The 17,671-nt window shown below is 43.6% G+C and overlaps 1 protein-coding gene across 2 annotated transcripts in view; it reads left to right on the top strand.

The window, feature by feature from the left end:
• The first annotated feature begins 1,654 nt into the window (after positions 1-1,654).
• LOC147621087 (Translation initiation factor SUI1 family protein) overlaps positions 1,655-17,671 on the top strand; it is an 80,980-nt gene continuing 64,963 nt past the window's right edge. For both annotated transcript variants that reach the window (XM_086823784.1, XM_086823783.1), the window contains exon 1: positions 1,655-1,806. In XM_086823784.1, the coding sequence (XP_086679910.1) occupies positions 1,764-1,806 (43 nt within the window). In that variant the 5' untranslated portion in view covers positions 1,655-1,763. The remainder of the gene's footprint in view (positions 1,807-17,671) is intronic.

Genomic DNA, 17,671 nt, shown 5'->3' with positions numbered 1-17,671 from the left:
TCCTCAAGTATTCAACTAGTTGCTTGGCTACCTCCCATCCAAGATTATGTCCCATATGAAATATGCATATGTATAGAATGTATAATGCTTGAATGGGCCAAAAGAAAGGAAATCATGTAATCCTTGATGAATTTGCATATAAAAATGCTTTAAGATATTATGCAAAACATCAAGAAAATGCCAATCTTGATGGAAAGACACATCACATTGCTTGATTTGTGCATGATGAGGCTTCCAAATAATTTCTTGGCATGATTAGAAAAGAGTAATGATACCATTAGCATCATTTTACTGAAAGAGCATCATTTAGTCATGCACTTATGTAAGAAATATTCTATTCAAGATCAAGAATGCTTCTATGGTTCCCCATAGCATGAAATTTAAGCGAAAGATAAGGAGGAAACTATCTTTTATGTGTTTACTGATGCAATCTTGGAATAGTTTGGTAGAGATTCGTATGGAGTTACTGATATTAACCCTAACCTCAACACATTTTATCTCCATGAACCAAAGTTGCAAATGAAAATCACCATGAAAGCCTACATGTAGTTGATGAGATAATCGCATACAAGACCACGATGACTAAGTGATTTAGCATCTCACTAAGAGGATGGAAATACCAATATATGAAAGCTAAAGGCTCCAAGATTTTCCAAAAGATAAAATGTCCAAAAATAGCCATAATGGCCAATGAGTCCTCTTTTATACTTGAGCCTATGACCATAATCTTTAAATCTAACTAATGAAGTTTCTACTTCATTACATTGGGTCTTAGTTTGTGTCTAGTAAGCCTAACTATAATGTATTTTTTTTTAATAAAGATGATGTTTTATTAATATTTATCCCTTTTGTATGTAGGTCCACGAAAGAAAAAGACATGCACACTAAATGCTAAATGTAGCCGAGATACATTGCCCCCACGGTCCACGAAAGAAAAAGACATGCACACTAAATGCTGAATGTAGCGGGAGATACATCACCATCCTACCATGTTGGATGTGATGGCCCTAGGAAGCGTAAGCTTCATTTTTTTTTCCTCACAACTAGATCGATTGGTTGATTCTTACTATCATGTTTTTTTTTTGGATATTATCACTATAAACTTTGCATGTTTCTTTGGATTTGATAATATTAGTAACACATACACATGTTTGTAGTTATTTTTCATGAGAGAGAAATGCAAAAATAAAAAACTAAGGAGTGTGAAAATATGGCATACACAATTATACTTAAGTATACGTTATGTAAATTAAAATAAATAAATAAAGTATATAAAAAAGTATAATTTAATATTTAAATATTATATATATAATATTTAAACAAAATTATTATTATTATTAACTATAAATCAATAATAAATACATAGTTTTAGAAAATATTTAATATATATATCTTTTTATAAATCAATTATATAATCATTATATATATATATATATATATATATATATAGAGAGAGAGAGAGAGAGAGAGAGAGAGAGAGAGAGATGTGCACGTGTGTAACATAGATTTTTTGTTTTTTTGTTTTTTTCAAGCCGTCCAAGAATTAACTTCGCCAAAACCGTTTTCTTAGAAAGAGATACCCACACATGTAACCCTTTTCATTACTCACATAGAAAGAGATACACACATGTCCGGAGGATACACACGCGTGTAATTAGCAACCCTTGCTTGTACGCAGATTTATTATATTACATGCGAGCAAAGAGTCATTGTAACCCCACTGCGAATTCAAAGCTACCTCAACCCTCGATCGGACGTACAGCATGGCGGAAAAATTGCGGCCCGTACAAGTGGTCTACTGTTCCGGTCTGTCTCGCCCTCCTCTTCCTCCTCCTCCTCCTGTTTTCTTGAAAAGGTTGTTTGATGCACCAAATAATGTTGGCTTCTCCAGCGCTCCCCTCTATACACGCCTGTCATCATTCTATGGCATCAAAAAAACTATTTGCAGTGATCGTGCTCTGTGTAATGAAGCATGGGAACTTGCTCTTGCTTCACACACTTGCACATACGTTCAAGACGAGCTTGGTGTTTTTTTAAAACTTACAAAATGCGATAAAACATCTAGAAGACATTGGCGAAATTCGCGCAAGCATCCCTGTACCCACACTGCGTGCCGGTCGCTTGATTAGGACTGAGGACTAAGGGAGAAGGCCTATGCATCTCCTTTCGATCTCGGTTGGCTCCTATTTGCTTATACAACTTTCACCATCTCCAGGCAATCCAGCCACGTTTCTAGAGATGACTCCTATTGGACGATCAGCTTCCGTTACAAACTCTCACTCGTGTTGAACCTCCCACGATGGTATTTAGAGATGAATCAGTGGCCTCAAAGTTTAAGACAAACGAAGTTCTAGTGGGGAGAATGTGAAACGTACTTAATTGCCACTCCAGTCCTTGAACCAAGGATTGGATAGTCAGCGTGAAGAACAAGAGGGCAGCCTAAGACTAGGCAGCAGGGGCAAGATGAGATTTGAGTGCTTGGGTAGGGGTAGACCATTAGTGTCGAGCAGACTAGCCCTCCAAAATCCCCAAACTCACACACACACACGACTGGCCCTACTTGAGAGAGAGAGAGAGAGAGAGAGAGAGAGAGAGAGATCGTTTATAGAGGATTCTTCCGTCTCTTGTTCACCCTTGCCAATATGGCTTTATCAAAGGCCTGGATATCGTACATAATATTCTTAATGTGCAAATAGGCATTGATTATGCAAAGGCCACGAAGCAGGAGGTGGTAATGGTGCAGTTTGACTTGGAAAAAGCTTTCAATCATGTTAGTTGGTCTTTCCTATCGCGCAGCTTATGACAACTTTGGGTTTTAGGCCTCGGATGTCCAATCTGATTTACACGATTAGTAGTAAAGTGGAACCCCGTGTTTTGCTAAATGGTGGGGTGACTTAGGGTGTTGGCTTGACCCGGTCTTTGCGGCAAGGAATTTCTCTTAGGCTAGTGTTTTTTGCTATTGTCACACACCCCATACTTTCCTTGCTAGATAAGATGGCTAAAGATGGCCAAATTGTGGGTTTGCATGTGCCGAGTGGTCAACAATTTGTGGGTCAGGCACTTGCGGATGACTCTTTCATGTTCTTGAGGGCTGACAAAAGGAATGTTGCTTGCGCTATGGAGACTTGGGATCTGTTTGCTCACGCTTTGGGTTTGTGCATTAACATTGAGAAGTCCGCCTTGCATAGTTGCACAGAATCGGATTTGGCTGCCTTGGGATGGCAAGGAAGATTGGTCCCTAGAGGTTTTATTATGTGGCATTTGGGCTACCCTGTGGGTGTTGATGTATCGACCAGGGAATTGCTGAATTGGATGGTCACCCGTATTCATGACAAGTTTTTGTACTGGAGGTCCCTACATGTTTGCCTTAAAGTGGCCGAGTCTATTATGATACCGATGGTCTCTTTTTTCCTTCCTTTGCTACCACGGAGTAAGAAGTCGTTGGGTGAGTTAATGAGCTTGTGCGATTTATGTTGTGGAAAAAGCAGGGTGATAGGGCTGGACAGACTTGGGTCTCTTGGATGCATATTACTACGCCTAAGAGATTAGGGGGAGGAGCTCTGTTGGATGTGTGCATTCATCTTTTGTCTTGCCGTTGGTCCTTGTTTCAAGACTTGTGTCTTCAAACGCAGCCTTGGGTATATATGGCCCGCAAACTTATTGTAGAAGTGGGTATTTGTCACGGTAAGACAAAAATTGTTGCATCATGGTGGGAGATTTTGAATGGGGCACAGATGGTCAGGGTGCCAGCTTTTGAGTTGCTTTCACATTTGTTGATCTCTTGGCAAGAAGTCTTATTGCATACTTGTTGGAATCCACCACAGAATAGACTACATGCAAACTCCTTGTAGAGAGAGCCTTTTGTTACCACAAGGGTTGTGTTGGCCAGGGAGGGATGATTCTTGCAAGCAGCTGAACCGTATGGCTAGGTTGTGCTTGGTGCGGGTGGTTGATGCATTGATACCGAGGCGGGGCCGGGTTTTCTCTTTCCGTCGAATTCGTCAGCATTTCAGGATTCCCAGGTCTTATAGTTTATTGTGGAGTGTGATTAAGGAGAAATTAGATTCGTTTGGGAATATTCCAGCTCTCGAGGCTGCTACACCATGGGATGATTGGATGCTTAAAAAGCCTGGAGATCTTATGCTACTGTTTGCTAACCAAGTCTTACCATTTGTTGGTTGAGGATAAGAGGCGGGTTACTGAAAAAGCCAACAAAGTCTGGCGGGTAGCTTGAAGACGCTTGTGGTGGAAGCATTCATTGATGGGTGTTTGGCATTCCAAGATCCCTTTTCAAGGGAAAGTCTTTGTTTGGCGGGTGTTGGTGGGAGGTTTGCCTATAGGGGATCAATTGTGTAGGAGGAAGCTTGCCGCATGCCTCTTGCCTTCGTGTTTTATGTACCACTTGCCCAGAGAATAACCGTCATTTATTTATTCATTGCTTGGTTGCTAAACGTGTTTGGGATTTTGTTTCCCGAGCTTTCGGTCAGGGATTGGGTTTTCGGCAATCTTCCAGGTGCAATAGTGGAGGCTGCACTTGTGGATTTGTTTCATTTCTTTAGGTGGATTGGCTTGTGGCACATATGGCTCACCCCGAAATGTATTCATCTTCGATGGCCAGCCGGGTATACAAGGCCATATTGGACGAATTTGGGGCTTGTTGTTGTGGCAGCTTTCGGCCATGGCTTCCGCGCATGAGAGTTTGCCGCTTCTTGGATTCAGATCGTTCGCACAGTTCCATTGCGTGCACAGTTGATAGAGGGTTTTTTCTCGGTGCCATCGTCATTGCTCGGGAAAATGTATCAGTTGTCTGGACTGGCTCCTATTTCTGTCTCCACTCCCCCCTTTTTTTGAGTTTGTTTGTGTTCTAGCCCAGTTGTTGGCCATGAGGCCTATGTATATTACTTGTGCATAATATTACGTTCTTACCTTTACGAAAAGAAAAAAAGAAAAAAAGAGAGAGAGTTCTATTAATGCCTACAAAAGGCCAAAATGACCTATGAGACCAAAAGGATTACATCATGTCCATGGAATACATCATCATGGGTACTAAAATGAAAGAAAATGACAATGCTAAAATGCTAAAGTTGAGATGCTAGGGCTGATCCATGTGCAAAGAGCATAAGGCTTGCATATCATCCTAAGATATCTCGTATGGGGCATTGCAACATGACACTCAAGATGGTAAAGCTGAGCCGGTGTGAGGAAGTCCTGTGATGGTGTAAGATGATGGCGATTAATGTCTAGAAAATACTTAAAGGCTCCAAAAGACTAAGATAGTGTTCCAAAAAACATTTGTGAAGGACTAGGTCATGGGGGGAAAAAAAACGAACTAGCTACCTATACACTCGCGGCACCCGGGGGACTAGGGCCTTTGACACACTTGTTGATACCATCAATGCATATTAAAACACGTAAACGTGGCCACAGCCTTAACACATATCCATCATCACTTTGCATAAAACATAAAAGCTGGACAAAACATCCACAAATGCTGAAAATGGAGCTTGCACATGTGACACTGCATAGAGGCTGGAATGGGCCGACCCTCCCCCCCCCCTTTGGAGTATTTTATTACCCAAGGAGAATAATATCATGTACAAGCTTTGCGGGCCTTACTCTCCCCACGGGAGATGCCGGATTATCATATACAAATGCCATAACACAGCCCAACATGAGGCTACCAAGCCAGAAAAATAGGCTGTAGAAATGCCGAGCCAATAATATAATCCATATATCTCCGTGTGGGTATTGATTCTTCCCCCAAAACCACGGGTCTTCATGCAATAGAGCTGGTACAGCAAGTACAACTCTCCATTTAGCCGGTAGCACAAGTACAATGGTTGGTACAGTCGGTACAATGGTTGGTACAAGTGCAACAAGTACAAATGTTGGTACAGTAGATACAATGGTTGGTACAACAGGTACAACAGGTACAACAAGTATAGTGGCTGGTATAGCAGGTACAAGAAGTACAAATGTTGGTACAACAGGTACAATGGCTGGTATAGCTGGTACAGTGGCTGGCATAGCAGGTACAACAAGTATAGTGGCTAGAAATCATAATAAAATGATTAAATACCCTTGCCTTCAGTAATTCTTTGCGATGGAAGCCTCCAAAACAGTCCCCAATAGCCGGTATTCTTCATGGGTAGCCTTCAAGAAAGAGAGCAGCCATCATTAGGGCAGCCTGTAACGGTGGTAGAGGCTAGTGTGCAGCAAGAGAGCCTCCATTAATGAAGAGTGAGGGCTCCAATTTATAGATTTGGGGATCCCATGAGTGAAAATGGAAAGAGAAGGCTATGATGACATGTGGAGAGCCACACAATAGCTGGAGTGACAAGTGTGAGGCCATTTGTCTCACTTTGATCCACTTTCGGACAAGTGTGAGACCACTTGTCTCAGTTTGATTCACTTTCTTGCCACATGTCCCAATCTAAGAGATGGGTTCTCCCATAATCTTTACCTCTAAAAATATCCCAACTAGTAGACATTCTGTCATAGGCACTTTGCTAACTCTTTGTATCTGCTCAATTCTAGATGTAATGACGCGAACAGAATTTCCATCGGAGTCAGGCCAAAAATAGCAACTCTCCTAAATTTTAGGAGTGTGGTCCTTTGTTTTGGAGGATAATCCCTCATTCCCAAAGCTTGTACTTTCCAAATATTTAGACATCTTGGAGTCCCCCAGACCCCTTCCATATTGGGAAATGTCCAAGTTGGTGACATCCTTCCCAGTTTCTTAAAAGTTATTCGCAACTTTAAGCCTCACGCCATATATTCAAGATATAATCATGTCCCATCAAGTTGGCGAGACAAGACAGTCTCAAAAATCCAATATGACTGAAGAATCCATGTCCCAAATAAATGGGCAAGACCAAATAAGTCTCCATAATACCAGTATCAAAATCATGTCCCAAAATATATGGGCGAGACAAAAACAGTCCCATAAGTCCAGATATCATAATCATGTCCCAAAATAAATGGGCGAGAATTTAGTGGAAGATATGCTAGACACTGGCACAAGAGCCAACTGTGTCTTAAATGAGTCAAACGAGTATATCCTAGACATGGTGATAAGAGTCAACCATGTCTCCATATAGAATATACTAGATACGGGCATATAGAGCCAACCGTAGGGATATTAAATCCAAATCCATAATCCAATAACTCAAGGCACACAAACAGGTGCCAGTCCAGAGCACAAACACGCTCAAGGCACATAAAGAGGTGCCAGTCCACATGACCCTTGGCGTAGACATAAGTCCCCTGCCAACTAGGCATCATGTCCACTCTACCACTTGCACTCCGTGTTGGTACTCCGACCACACAACTTGGATGAGAGGTGGGCTCAAGTAATAAGATAAAATAATCACTCGCAAGCATAGATAGCCTGGTGTTCCATAAGCATTTCTGCTGCAAATAGTTTATAGGCATTTCGGCGACCAACTCACACTACCCTCTCAAGTGTCCATGTTCCCTTCCATCTGCTCTCTATTGTTCCACCCATATATGGTAGAAACAATCTTCAAGAGAGCATGTAGGGCAAGAGAACACTACACAGGGTATATTGTGCCTGACACTACCCTCTGAAGTGTCCATGTTCCCTTACATCTACTCTCTATTGTTCCACCCACACATGGTAGAAACAATCTTCAAGAGAGTACGTAGGACAAGAGAACACTACACAGGGTCTGTGAACCATGAGTTTCATAAGTCCAATGCATCCCAAATAAAGGGAGCTAAAAAGAGTAATCCATCCCATTAAAAGGGAGCCATAAACATAATCCATAAACTTGAGGATGGATCCAAATTCCTAGAAAAGAAGTGCAGGAATCCATAGACCTATATACCATAACTCGTACCACATACTCCGTGCTAACCACACACCTTGGAGTAGAGGTGGACTTTATCCATAAAAGCATCATATCCATGAGATATCCAAATATTTCTTCTCTATAAACTGGGACAGATTCAACCATAGAAATTACTTGTGAAGCAATATCTATATAAATCTCATCCAAGAAAGAAATCTCCATAGATATAATCCATCCCAATAAAGGGAGCCATAAACAATGTTTCCTTGAAACCATCTCAAGGCAAACAACACCACCGTTCCCCTTGCATGGCTATACAAGGGTCAGTGAACATAAAAAATACTTCATAGTGAACAACAAAAGCACCAACTTTGCAAACTCAAAGTATACTTAGCTTTTCTTTGCCAGGTTGGTCATGAAGCCAAAAGAAATCTCTCGTCACTATATCCTTAAGATATCCCGAGATATATCTCCATATAGCTTGCATGTAAACTTGATAATATAATCCACAATATCCATATGGAAAGAGTGCTAAACGTGTGCACATAAAGCCAACTCCATACTACTAAGATAAATTTTGTGAATTCATAAATTCTTAGACCAAGCTGTCTATTGCTCATGCTCTTGCTTCATAGGCTATGAAGTGGCTGGCCATGCTTAATAGCAATGATGGTAAGTGTGGTCCCCACTTGAGATCTTTTCTCTTCCTCATTGATAGTAGGAAGCCTATGCTCTGATACCAATGTAACTCACGACGCCCGGGGGACTAGGGCCTTTGACACACTTGTTGATACCATCAATGCATATTAAAACATTTAAACGTGGCCATAGCCTTAACACATATCCATCATCACTTTGCATAAAACATAAAAGCTGGACAAAACATCCATAAATGCTGAAAATGGAGCTTGCACATGTGACACTGCATAGAGGCTGGAATGGCCGACCCCCCCCCTTGGAGTATTTTATTACCCAAGGAGAATAATATCATGTACAAGCTTTGAGGGCCTTACTTTCCCCACGGGAGATGCCGGATTATCCATATACAAATGCCATAACACAGCCCAACACGTGGCTACCAAGCCGGAACATAGGCTGTAGAAATGCCGAGCCAATAATATAATCCATATACCTCTGTGTGGGTACTGATTCTTCCCCAAAAACGACGGGTCTTCATGCAATAGAGCTGGTACAGTAAATACAACGCTCCATTCAGCCGGCACAACAAGTACAATGGTTGGTACAGCAGGTAGAGTGGATGGTATAACAGGTACAGTTGTAGGTATAGCAAGTACAAATGTTGGTATAGCAGGTACAATGGCCGGTACAACAGGTACAGTGGCTGGTACAGCAAGTATATGTTAGCACATTCATCCCCAGTTTCTGCCCATGTTTGGTGTCCTTTTGGTCCCTTTGCATGGCCCTTGGTTGTGGGCTGGCCACCCCTTATTTACATATTTTTCTGGGATTTTTTCCAGTCTGGATGTATTTGCCTAGTCGGCCAGCTTTATCATGTCCAGTCGGCCAGCCCTTCCCACCTATAAATAGGTGGGCTGGCCTCTCACTTTTTCATCTTGCCTAGTCTTTCTTTTGCTCCCTCACTTATGAGACACTTTCTGTCTCTTGTATGGGACTGTATCACTTCAGTATATTCAGCATAGTTGCTCCATATCTCTCTCTCTCTCTTGCACTCTCTACTCAGCACACTCTAGTGCTTATTTGCTTCCGCTCTGTGCACTCTTTCATGGTATCATCGCTCCCGGTTTAGCGATTCCCTCTGCTGCCCCAGATTGTGTCCTATCTTTCTCCCCTTCACCTCTGCGTTTTCCTCAGATGTGCAGCCCTCTGGATACGGCGTTTTCTGGATAGTTGCTGCTGATTGCTTTCCCTTCACTTTGGCTTCATCGCTTACAGCCTGAAGGTAATTTCTCATTAGCTTTTTCTTCCCTCTCGGAGTTTGGAACCAGGCGGCTTGTTTTTTCAGGACAGCAGCCCCTCTTTGGCTGCGTTTTCCTCTCCAGTGGACATTCCCTTTTGCAGAGGGGGTATTGTGGTGCTTTTGGCTTTGGTGGCAACCTTGGTACCTGTGGTGGACACTCCTTCCGAGATTGTGCATATTTATGAGATTGAGCCCAAGCTTTTGTGATGGCTGCCCCGACTACACTTAATATGTTCTCTAAGTCTGCATGGTTGGATGGTTCGAACTACACCTTGTGGAAGGTGAAGGTGAAATCAGCCTTGCGTGGCGTGGATCTTTGGAATTGGCTTGTTACACCTGCCAATGCCGCCCCTCCCACCCTTGCTTCTGGTGGTGTGATTCAGGCACAGATTGGTACTTGGTAGGCGAATGATTGTCGTGTTTTCTCCTTTCTGAGGTTGAACTGTCAGGATTCTGTTCTCTCTCATGTGCGTACAGCAGATGCTGCACATGAAGTTTGGAAGGCATTTGCAGATCTCTACGAGATTAAGTCTCCGGGCGGGATTTTGGTGTTGGAAAAGTAGCTTATGAACGTATCAGTTTCCGCCTTTCCATCTTTATCTGCTTTCATCTCCAAGATGAAAGATCTCTGAACGAGCTTGCTGTTTGTGGTAAGGATATCTCTACAGAGGATATGGCTATTCGGCTTCTCTCCAAGCTTCTAGAGAGGTTTGATGCTTATTTTCAGTCTCTTGTTTCTTCTCCTCGTCCTGTTCCAGTTACTTGGGAGGAAGTTCTCCCCTCCATTATGCAGATTGAGTCTCGCTTTGAGGAGCGGACTGGCACCTCTTGTGGTTTTGATTGAGCTTTGGCTGTGCGTGATAAAGGGAAGAATCAACAGAAGAAAGGGAAAGGGGGTTCTGACAAGAACTCCAAGGATAACGACAAAGACAAAGACAAAAGGAGATCTTCTAAAAACGAGGACATTGAGTGTCATTATTGTGGCAAACAGGGTCATAAATCGCCCCAATGTCACAAGAAGAAGCGGATGAAGAAGCAAAGAACTCTTCCTCTACAGCGGTGTCTCAGACCAAGAAGGATGATGGTATTCTTCTATTAGCAGGTACTCGTCGTATACTTGCTCTTGTGACTTCTCAATCGCGATTGTGGATTGTGGATAGCGGTGCTACTGCTCACATGACACCCCATCGAGATTGGTTCGAGGACTTCACTGCCAGGTCAGGCGAGATCACTTTGGGTGATTCTTCTTCCGTGCCAGTGCATGGACATGGCACCATCCACATCTTCTGCTCCTCCGAGGACAAGAGGTACTTCTCTGACGTTTTGTACATTTTAGATTTGGCATTTAACCTTTTGTCAGTGAGTGCTCTTACAGCTCAGGGTGCAGAGGTGATCTTCTCTCGTTATGAGATTACCATTCGTATTAAGGAGATTGGTAGCATCTTGGCTCAGGGAGTCCAAGATAGTGGTTTGTACAAGTTGACTGCTCTTCTTTCTTCTGGTTCTTCTTCTGCTCTTTGGCATGCTCGGTTTGGTCATTTGAGCTATCAGCTTCTACAGTAAGCCTCGAAGGATGGGTTGGTTGAGGGTTTACCAACCATCAAGGCTCCATCTTCTGCTTGTTCCTCTTGTTTACAAGGGAAGCAACACCGAGCCACCTTTCCAAAGGAGGCGACACACAGATCTTCGACATCACTTGCTCTTGTTCATGTAGACTTAGGTCCTATGAGTACCGTGTCTTTGAGTAAGGCATTGTACATGGTCGTGATGGTGGATGACTTCTCCAAATATATTTGGGTCTTCTTTCTGAAGTCCAAGGATGAGGCTTTTCAGCACTTTTGGGATTGGAGAGTTGAGGTGGAAAAAGAGACCAGTTCCTCGATCAAGGCTCTCAGGACCGACAGAGGGAGTGAGTTTACATCCCAGAGTTTCAGCAATATTGCTGGCATTCGGAGACAGCTTACTACAGCATATACTCCATCACAGAATGGAGTTGCAGAGAGGAAGAATAGGACCATTATGGAGATGGCCTGTGCTATGCTTGTTCCTCGATCAAGGCTCTCAGGACCGACAGAGGGAGTGAGTTTACATCCCAGAGTTTCAGCAATATTGCTGGCATTCGGAGACAGCTTACTACAGCATATACTCCATCACAGAATGGAGTTGCAGAGAGGAAGAATAGGACCATTATGGAGATGGCCTGTGCTATGCTTGAGCATTCTTCATTACCTTGACGTTTCTGGGCTGAGGCGGCGTCTACTGTTGTCTACATTCAGAACAGGTCTCCTAGTGCTGCTCTTCCAAATAAAACTCCATATGAGGCTTTCCATGGTGAGAAGCCTGTTCATTTCCAGATATTTGGTTGTTCGGCATATGTTCATGTGCCCAAGGAGCATCGCTCCAAGTTGGACTTAAAGTCTCAGCGCATGACTTTTCTCAGGTATAGCACTGTGTCCAAGGCATATCATCCTTGTGATCCTCAGGCCGACAAAGTTGTTGTGAGCCTTGATGTGGTGTGCGACGAGACTCCTACATCTTCAGAGGGGGGTGGTGAGCTTCTTCTTCCTCCGCCTCCACCGCCGCCGTCTCCTCCCTCTGCTTCTGTTACATCTCCAGTTGTGGATTCTCAGTCAGATGATGATGACTCTGCTCCTTCTCCAGCGAACTCGAGTAGATCTGTGCCTGGATGGTACTATCAGACAGTTCGTGATTCTGGGTTACGTGAGTTTTCTTCTTCTCCTCCGCATGGTTCTCTTAGGCGATCTTCCAGAGTTTACGGGAAACAAATTCATGAGGGCAACATGTTTGTTAACTGTGCTTTTATGTCCTCTATCATTCATGGTCCTTTTGATCCCACTACTGTGGACGAGGCTCTTTCACATGCGCCGTTCTCATGCAGATTCGAACCTTTATATCCTCCTTGAGAGGGGGTTGATTGTTATGATTGTGGTCTATGTTGATGACCTCATCTTTACAGGTTCTTATTCTGTGAGGATCCGTTCAGTCATGGATGCTTTGGAGACAAAGTTTGAGATGACGAATCTTGGCCTTCTGCATTATTTTCTTGGCTTTGAGATTTGGCAGACCTCGAAGGGCATTTTCTTCTCTCAGTAGAAGTACACGCGAGATTGTTGACAGATTTCAGACTGGATGCAAACCAGTATCTTCTCCTATGGATACTAGTGAGAAGCTTTCTCTTCTTGATGCTTCTCCAGGGATTGATCAGGGATAGTATCGGATTCTCGTCGGTTGTTTGGTTTGGTTGACCTACTTCCGATTGGACGTATGTTTCGCAGTCAGCTTATTGAGTTCTTTCTCATCCAACCCCGTCAGCAGCATTGGCGGTGTGGTCTCAGAGTTCTTCGGTACTTGCGTGGCACTCTAGACTTTGGCATCTTCTATGGCCAAGGATGCACTCTTGTTGGATAGTCTGATTCAGATTGGGCTGGAGATCCAGATACTTAGCGTTCGACCACTGATTGTGTTTTTTCACTTGGGTCTGGAGCCATTTCATGGAGCAGTAAAAAGTAGTCTACTGTGGCGCAACTAAAGCTATGATGGGCACCCAACTCCTTACTAAAGACATCCCGTTTGATCTTAAATTTTTCTCCCTATCTAAAGGGTGTAGAGGGTGAGTGGGTAAAAATAGGCTGGTCGTCTCCCAATGAAAGACCTCGAACAGGGCTCTCCAGTGAATGAGGAGTTCCATCCTCCGTGTGATCTATATCAAAATAAGGAGAGTCAATATCTGGTATGAAAGGCTGATCCTTCGGAATCGAGGGTAGACGATCCATGCTGTATACTCTCAAGGTCTTCAATCCTTTTGCTTGCGAGAGCTCTGATACCATGTGAGGGCAAAAGAGACCAAAGGACCAAATATATGAAAGATCAGAGCGAATCACACAGCATGCAATGGTGATATGTATATAAATGATGAAGTCCAGTACAGGAGCTCTATGTGAGACTCTGAACGAGTAGAGAAGGCTGTTGTCCCAAAAAATTCAGATAACAATCCTGAAGTAAGCCTGATGTAAGTGCTGATATATGCCTGATGTAGGGCTGAGATGTAAGTGCTGATGTATCCCTGATGTAGGGCTGAGATGTAAGCGCTGATGTAACCCTGATGTAGGGCTGAGATGTAAGCGCTGATGTCCTGATGGCTGCTGATTGTAAAAACGCAAAAGTAAGCTGTGGTGAAAAATGCAGATATATGCACCCTGTACCAGCAGCAGCAACTCCTGAGAAAAACGCAGAAGATCACTGCAGATGAAGGCATCCAGCTCAGCAGCAGTAGGGAAAGGTTCCACCTGTTGTAGGCGGCTTGTTCCAACAGCAGCAGCTGGTGCAAAAGGACGCTGAAGTGCAGTCCTGAAGTAGGCGATCAATCCAGCAAGAGAAAGGAGTAAAATGCTGAGGTGCGGTCCTGGAGTAGACACCCAACCGATGGTACTCGTTTGTTAATTGAAGATCTTGAGGAGGCGCCTCATATTTATATGAAGGCACGGTGTTGGTCGGCCAGCATAGGCAGTCGGCCAACAGATAAATAATGTAAATGAGAAAGTGGCCCTTTTTGGGTTGGGGTTAAATACCCTTTTGGGTATATTTTCACACACCCTGTGTTTCATGCTTGTACGAAACACATTGAGATACAGTATCACTATGTTTGTGAACGGGTTCCTGTTGGAGATTTGCGCTTGGAGTATTGTCCTTCAATGGAGAATGCTGGAAATTTGTTCACCAAGCTGGTTTCTCAGGTTTCCTTGGCTCCTCATCTTCGGCTTCTCGGAGTTTGTTCAGCATTTGGTGCTGAGAGGCCAGCCCACAACCAAGGGCCATGCAAAAGGTACCAAAAGGCCACCAAACATGGGCAAAAACTGGGGATGAATGTGCTAACACCCCCACCCGTTATTTACATATTTTTATGGGATTTTTCCCAGTCTAGATGTATTTTCCCAGTCGGCCAGCTTTATCATGTCCAGTCGGCCTATCTTGATACAGAGTTCTACACCCACTATTGGGCACTGATGACGTTAGTGGGGATACACCTAGATGAATCCAGGAACATGCCCAAATTCACCTTTTAGGTATATATATATATATATATATATATATATATATATATATATATATATATATATATATATATATATATATAACATGCACGTTCTTGGTATATATATATATATATATAACATGCACGTTCCTGGTATATATATATATATATATACATGCACGTTCCTAAAAGGTGAATTTGGGCATGTTCCTGGATTCATCTAGGTGTATCCCCACTAACGTCATCATAAAATATATATATATACACCTAGATGAATCCAAGAACATGCCCAAATTCACTCATGGTAGTCAATCCACAAGACTATATAACTATCAACTCCATCATGCATAGTATGGACTGGATACTACGACATCTCCACTAACGGCATCAGTGCCCAATAGTGGGTGTAGGACTTGTCAATGCCATGGGTACCAAATGGAGCTGAAAACATCTGAACCACCTGCTGCGTGCTACTGCCAACGTTGCAACCATCTCGTGGGTCCAGTTGATGACGACTTCTCCGTCCATCTTCCTGCTGAACTTGGGAGGCTTTAGTAGCTTCAATAATAGAGTTCGTTCCTCACGAGGCATGGATGAAGAACTCGGTAAACTGGTAGTACTGCGACTTCTAGCCGATGAAGGTGAACAGAACTATTGGGGAGTCCGGTCCAGTGGAGAGGAAGTCCGCGAAGGAGATTGTCGGTGATGAGACGAGGTCTTTCCTGTCGACCACTTGTAGGCATAGATTGACGATTGCTGGACCAAGAGGGAAGCTCATTCCGGTACATCCATACACCCTTCTTTGGGGGGTGTTGCTATTACTGAGAAGTACGAGCCTGAGTAGATGCCAAATCTTGAACAATAGGCGTGTGGGGTGCCATCTCTAGCTTGTCGAGACGGTTAGACATGGCTTCCATATTTGCTTTCAAGCACTGGAGCAACTTTGCAGGTTCAGAATCCATGACGAAGAACTAGAAACCAAACCCAAATAGACTTTTCCCAAACCTAACCTTGTGCTGTCCTGGAAACTGGGGGCCCTACCCCATCCAAGCAATCAATGTACGTGACTGCTAAAAAGGAAAAAAATTGCCAGTTCCCTACGGTGAGCTTTCAAGCTAAACTTGCAGTGATGCCAAACTGTATAGTGTCCACGTATCCTACCGGTTGAGCTCGGCGGTGAGCTTGCCGCCTACGGTTTACCCTACTTACACTACGGAACCACCTGCACACAAATCTAGCTAAAGCAAGGTTAGGCTTTGATACCAACGGTAGAGCTGTTGCGCTTGTGTGCTAGGGTTTGAGACTAGAGAGAGAAGAGGTAGCAGTGGAATCAAATTCAGAGTGCACACAATAGCCCTAAAACTATTGATTTGTATTATGTACAAGAAAGAGGCGTTACAACTGTATTTCCATGAAGCCAACCAATGGTAGAATTCTTTGGAAGTAGAATGAGTTCAGGGGGGAAAGGCATTTTACATCTCCCTCTCCTAGCATTTGCTCTCGTGAAAAAGTACAAGAGATGACTGTACAGCATAGTTCGCAGCCCAATGCTCTGCTGAAGGTTTCCCTTCCCCACCCCTTGCACCAGAGAGTTTCTCTGTAGGCTTCAATTGTTGAGGAATGCAGTTGGGAATGAAGGAAATCCTACGCATGTGTATATAGGTCCCATCGGTGCTGGTCAGCCACTTCAATTGCTATCGGCCTGTTCAGAGGACTGCCCACGACCTGTATACATCTGTCTGCCAGTAGATGGCACCTGTGTTGACCCGATTGCTGCCTGCAGCTGCGCATGCTGCCCCCAACTGCTTCTTGCGCTGCCCCATCTGCTGTCCACAGGCCTGCGCATGCCGTAAGGTGAGGTGCGTCACATTGAACCTGCAACCACACATCTGCTGTCCACAGGCCTGGGCATGCCGTAAGGTGAGGTGCGTCACATTGAACCTGCAACCACACACCTTAGTAATATATAAAACTACGTTGTAAAAGAGTTGTGTGGATACTTACCATCTCCAAACCCATAAAACAACGCTTTAGGCCCAAACAGGTAGTGCACACATGTGGCCACAGGGTGCCCAGGTGTACACTGCGTTATGGGACAATCTTAGGTAGAAATAGCAGGCATTGCCCATGCAAGAAAACAATGGCGCATAGAAAAATAATGTCCAGGCATGCATCAATTATGCATGTAAACTTGTAGAATTGCCCATCTGCTCTCTTGTACACCATGGATACCGCCTGCCATTAGAGTACACCATGTACATGGCCCAGAATCCATACAAACACCGTGGATATCGCCTAGCTTTCTTTGTGCACTACGTGTACAAGACCCAATATCCACCATGGATATTGGATGTCCTTCATAGTACACCGTGTGTCCTAGACCCGATATCGATATAGGCACCGCTGGAAATCCATATGGGCACCGCCCTTGGACTCCATATGTGCACTGCCCACATGATCCATATGCATGCCAATGCCTGACATGCACCACATGTCTCGAGAGGTGAGGGGTTTGTGACATTATGAATGAATGCATAGTATGCTTGTATGCATTGTTGCATGCTTTTGATTATCTTTCTTTTGGTGTTTTCTATTGTCTAAGTAAATAATCCTATGATTGATCTCTAGCAGGGCATGGCCTGTTACGCCAACCATTATGGTCCGGTAGTTCTGTAGTTTTATTGGGTCCCTTGTCTTGTGAAGAGGTGTGGTGTTATTTGACGACTTTTGGGGTAAGCCGTGGTAAATGCACTCATTGAAAAGCTTGGCTAGGATTGATGCAAGGGTCTTGCAACTCTTAGTGAAGAACTCTGTTATAATTTCACATGGTATTTGGATAGGTTTAGTAACTGACTTGATAGCAAA

Source organism: Cibotium barometz, chromosome 30 (assembly GCF_041138505.1).
Source record: "Cibotium barometz isolate CiBa-2024 chromosome 30, ASM4113850v1, whole genome shotgun sequence".
Classification (NCBI taxonomy): Eukaryota; Viridiplantae; Streptophyta; class Polypodiopsida; order Cyatheales; family Cibotiaceae; genus Cibotium; species Cibotium barometz.
The sequence above is the reverse complement of the archived record's forward strand: the minus strand, read 5'-3'. Positions and strand labels throughout refer to the sequence as shown.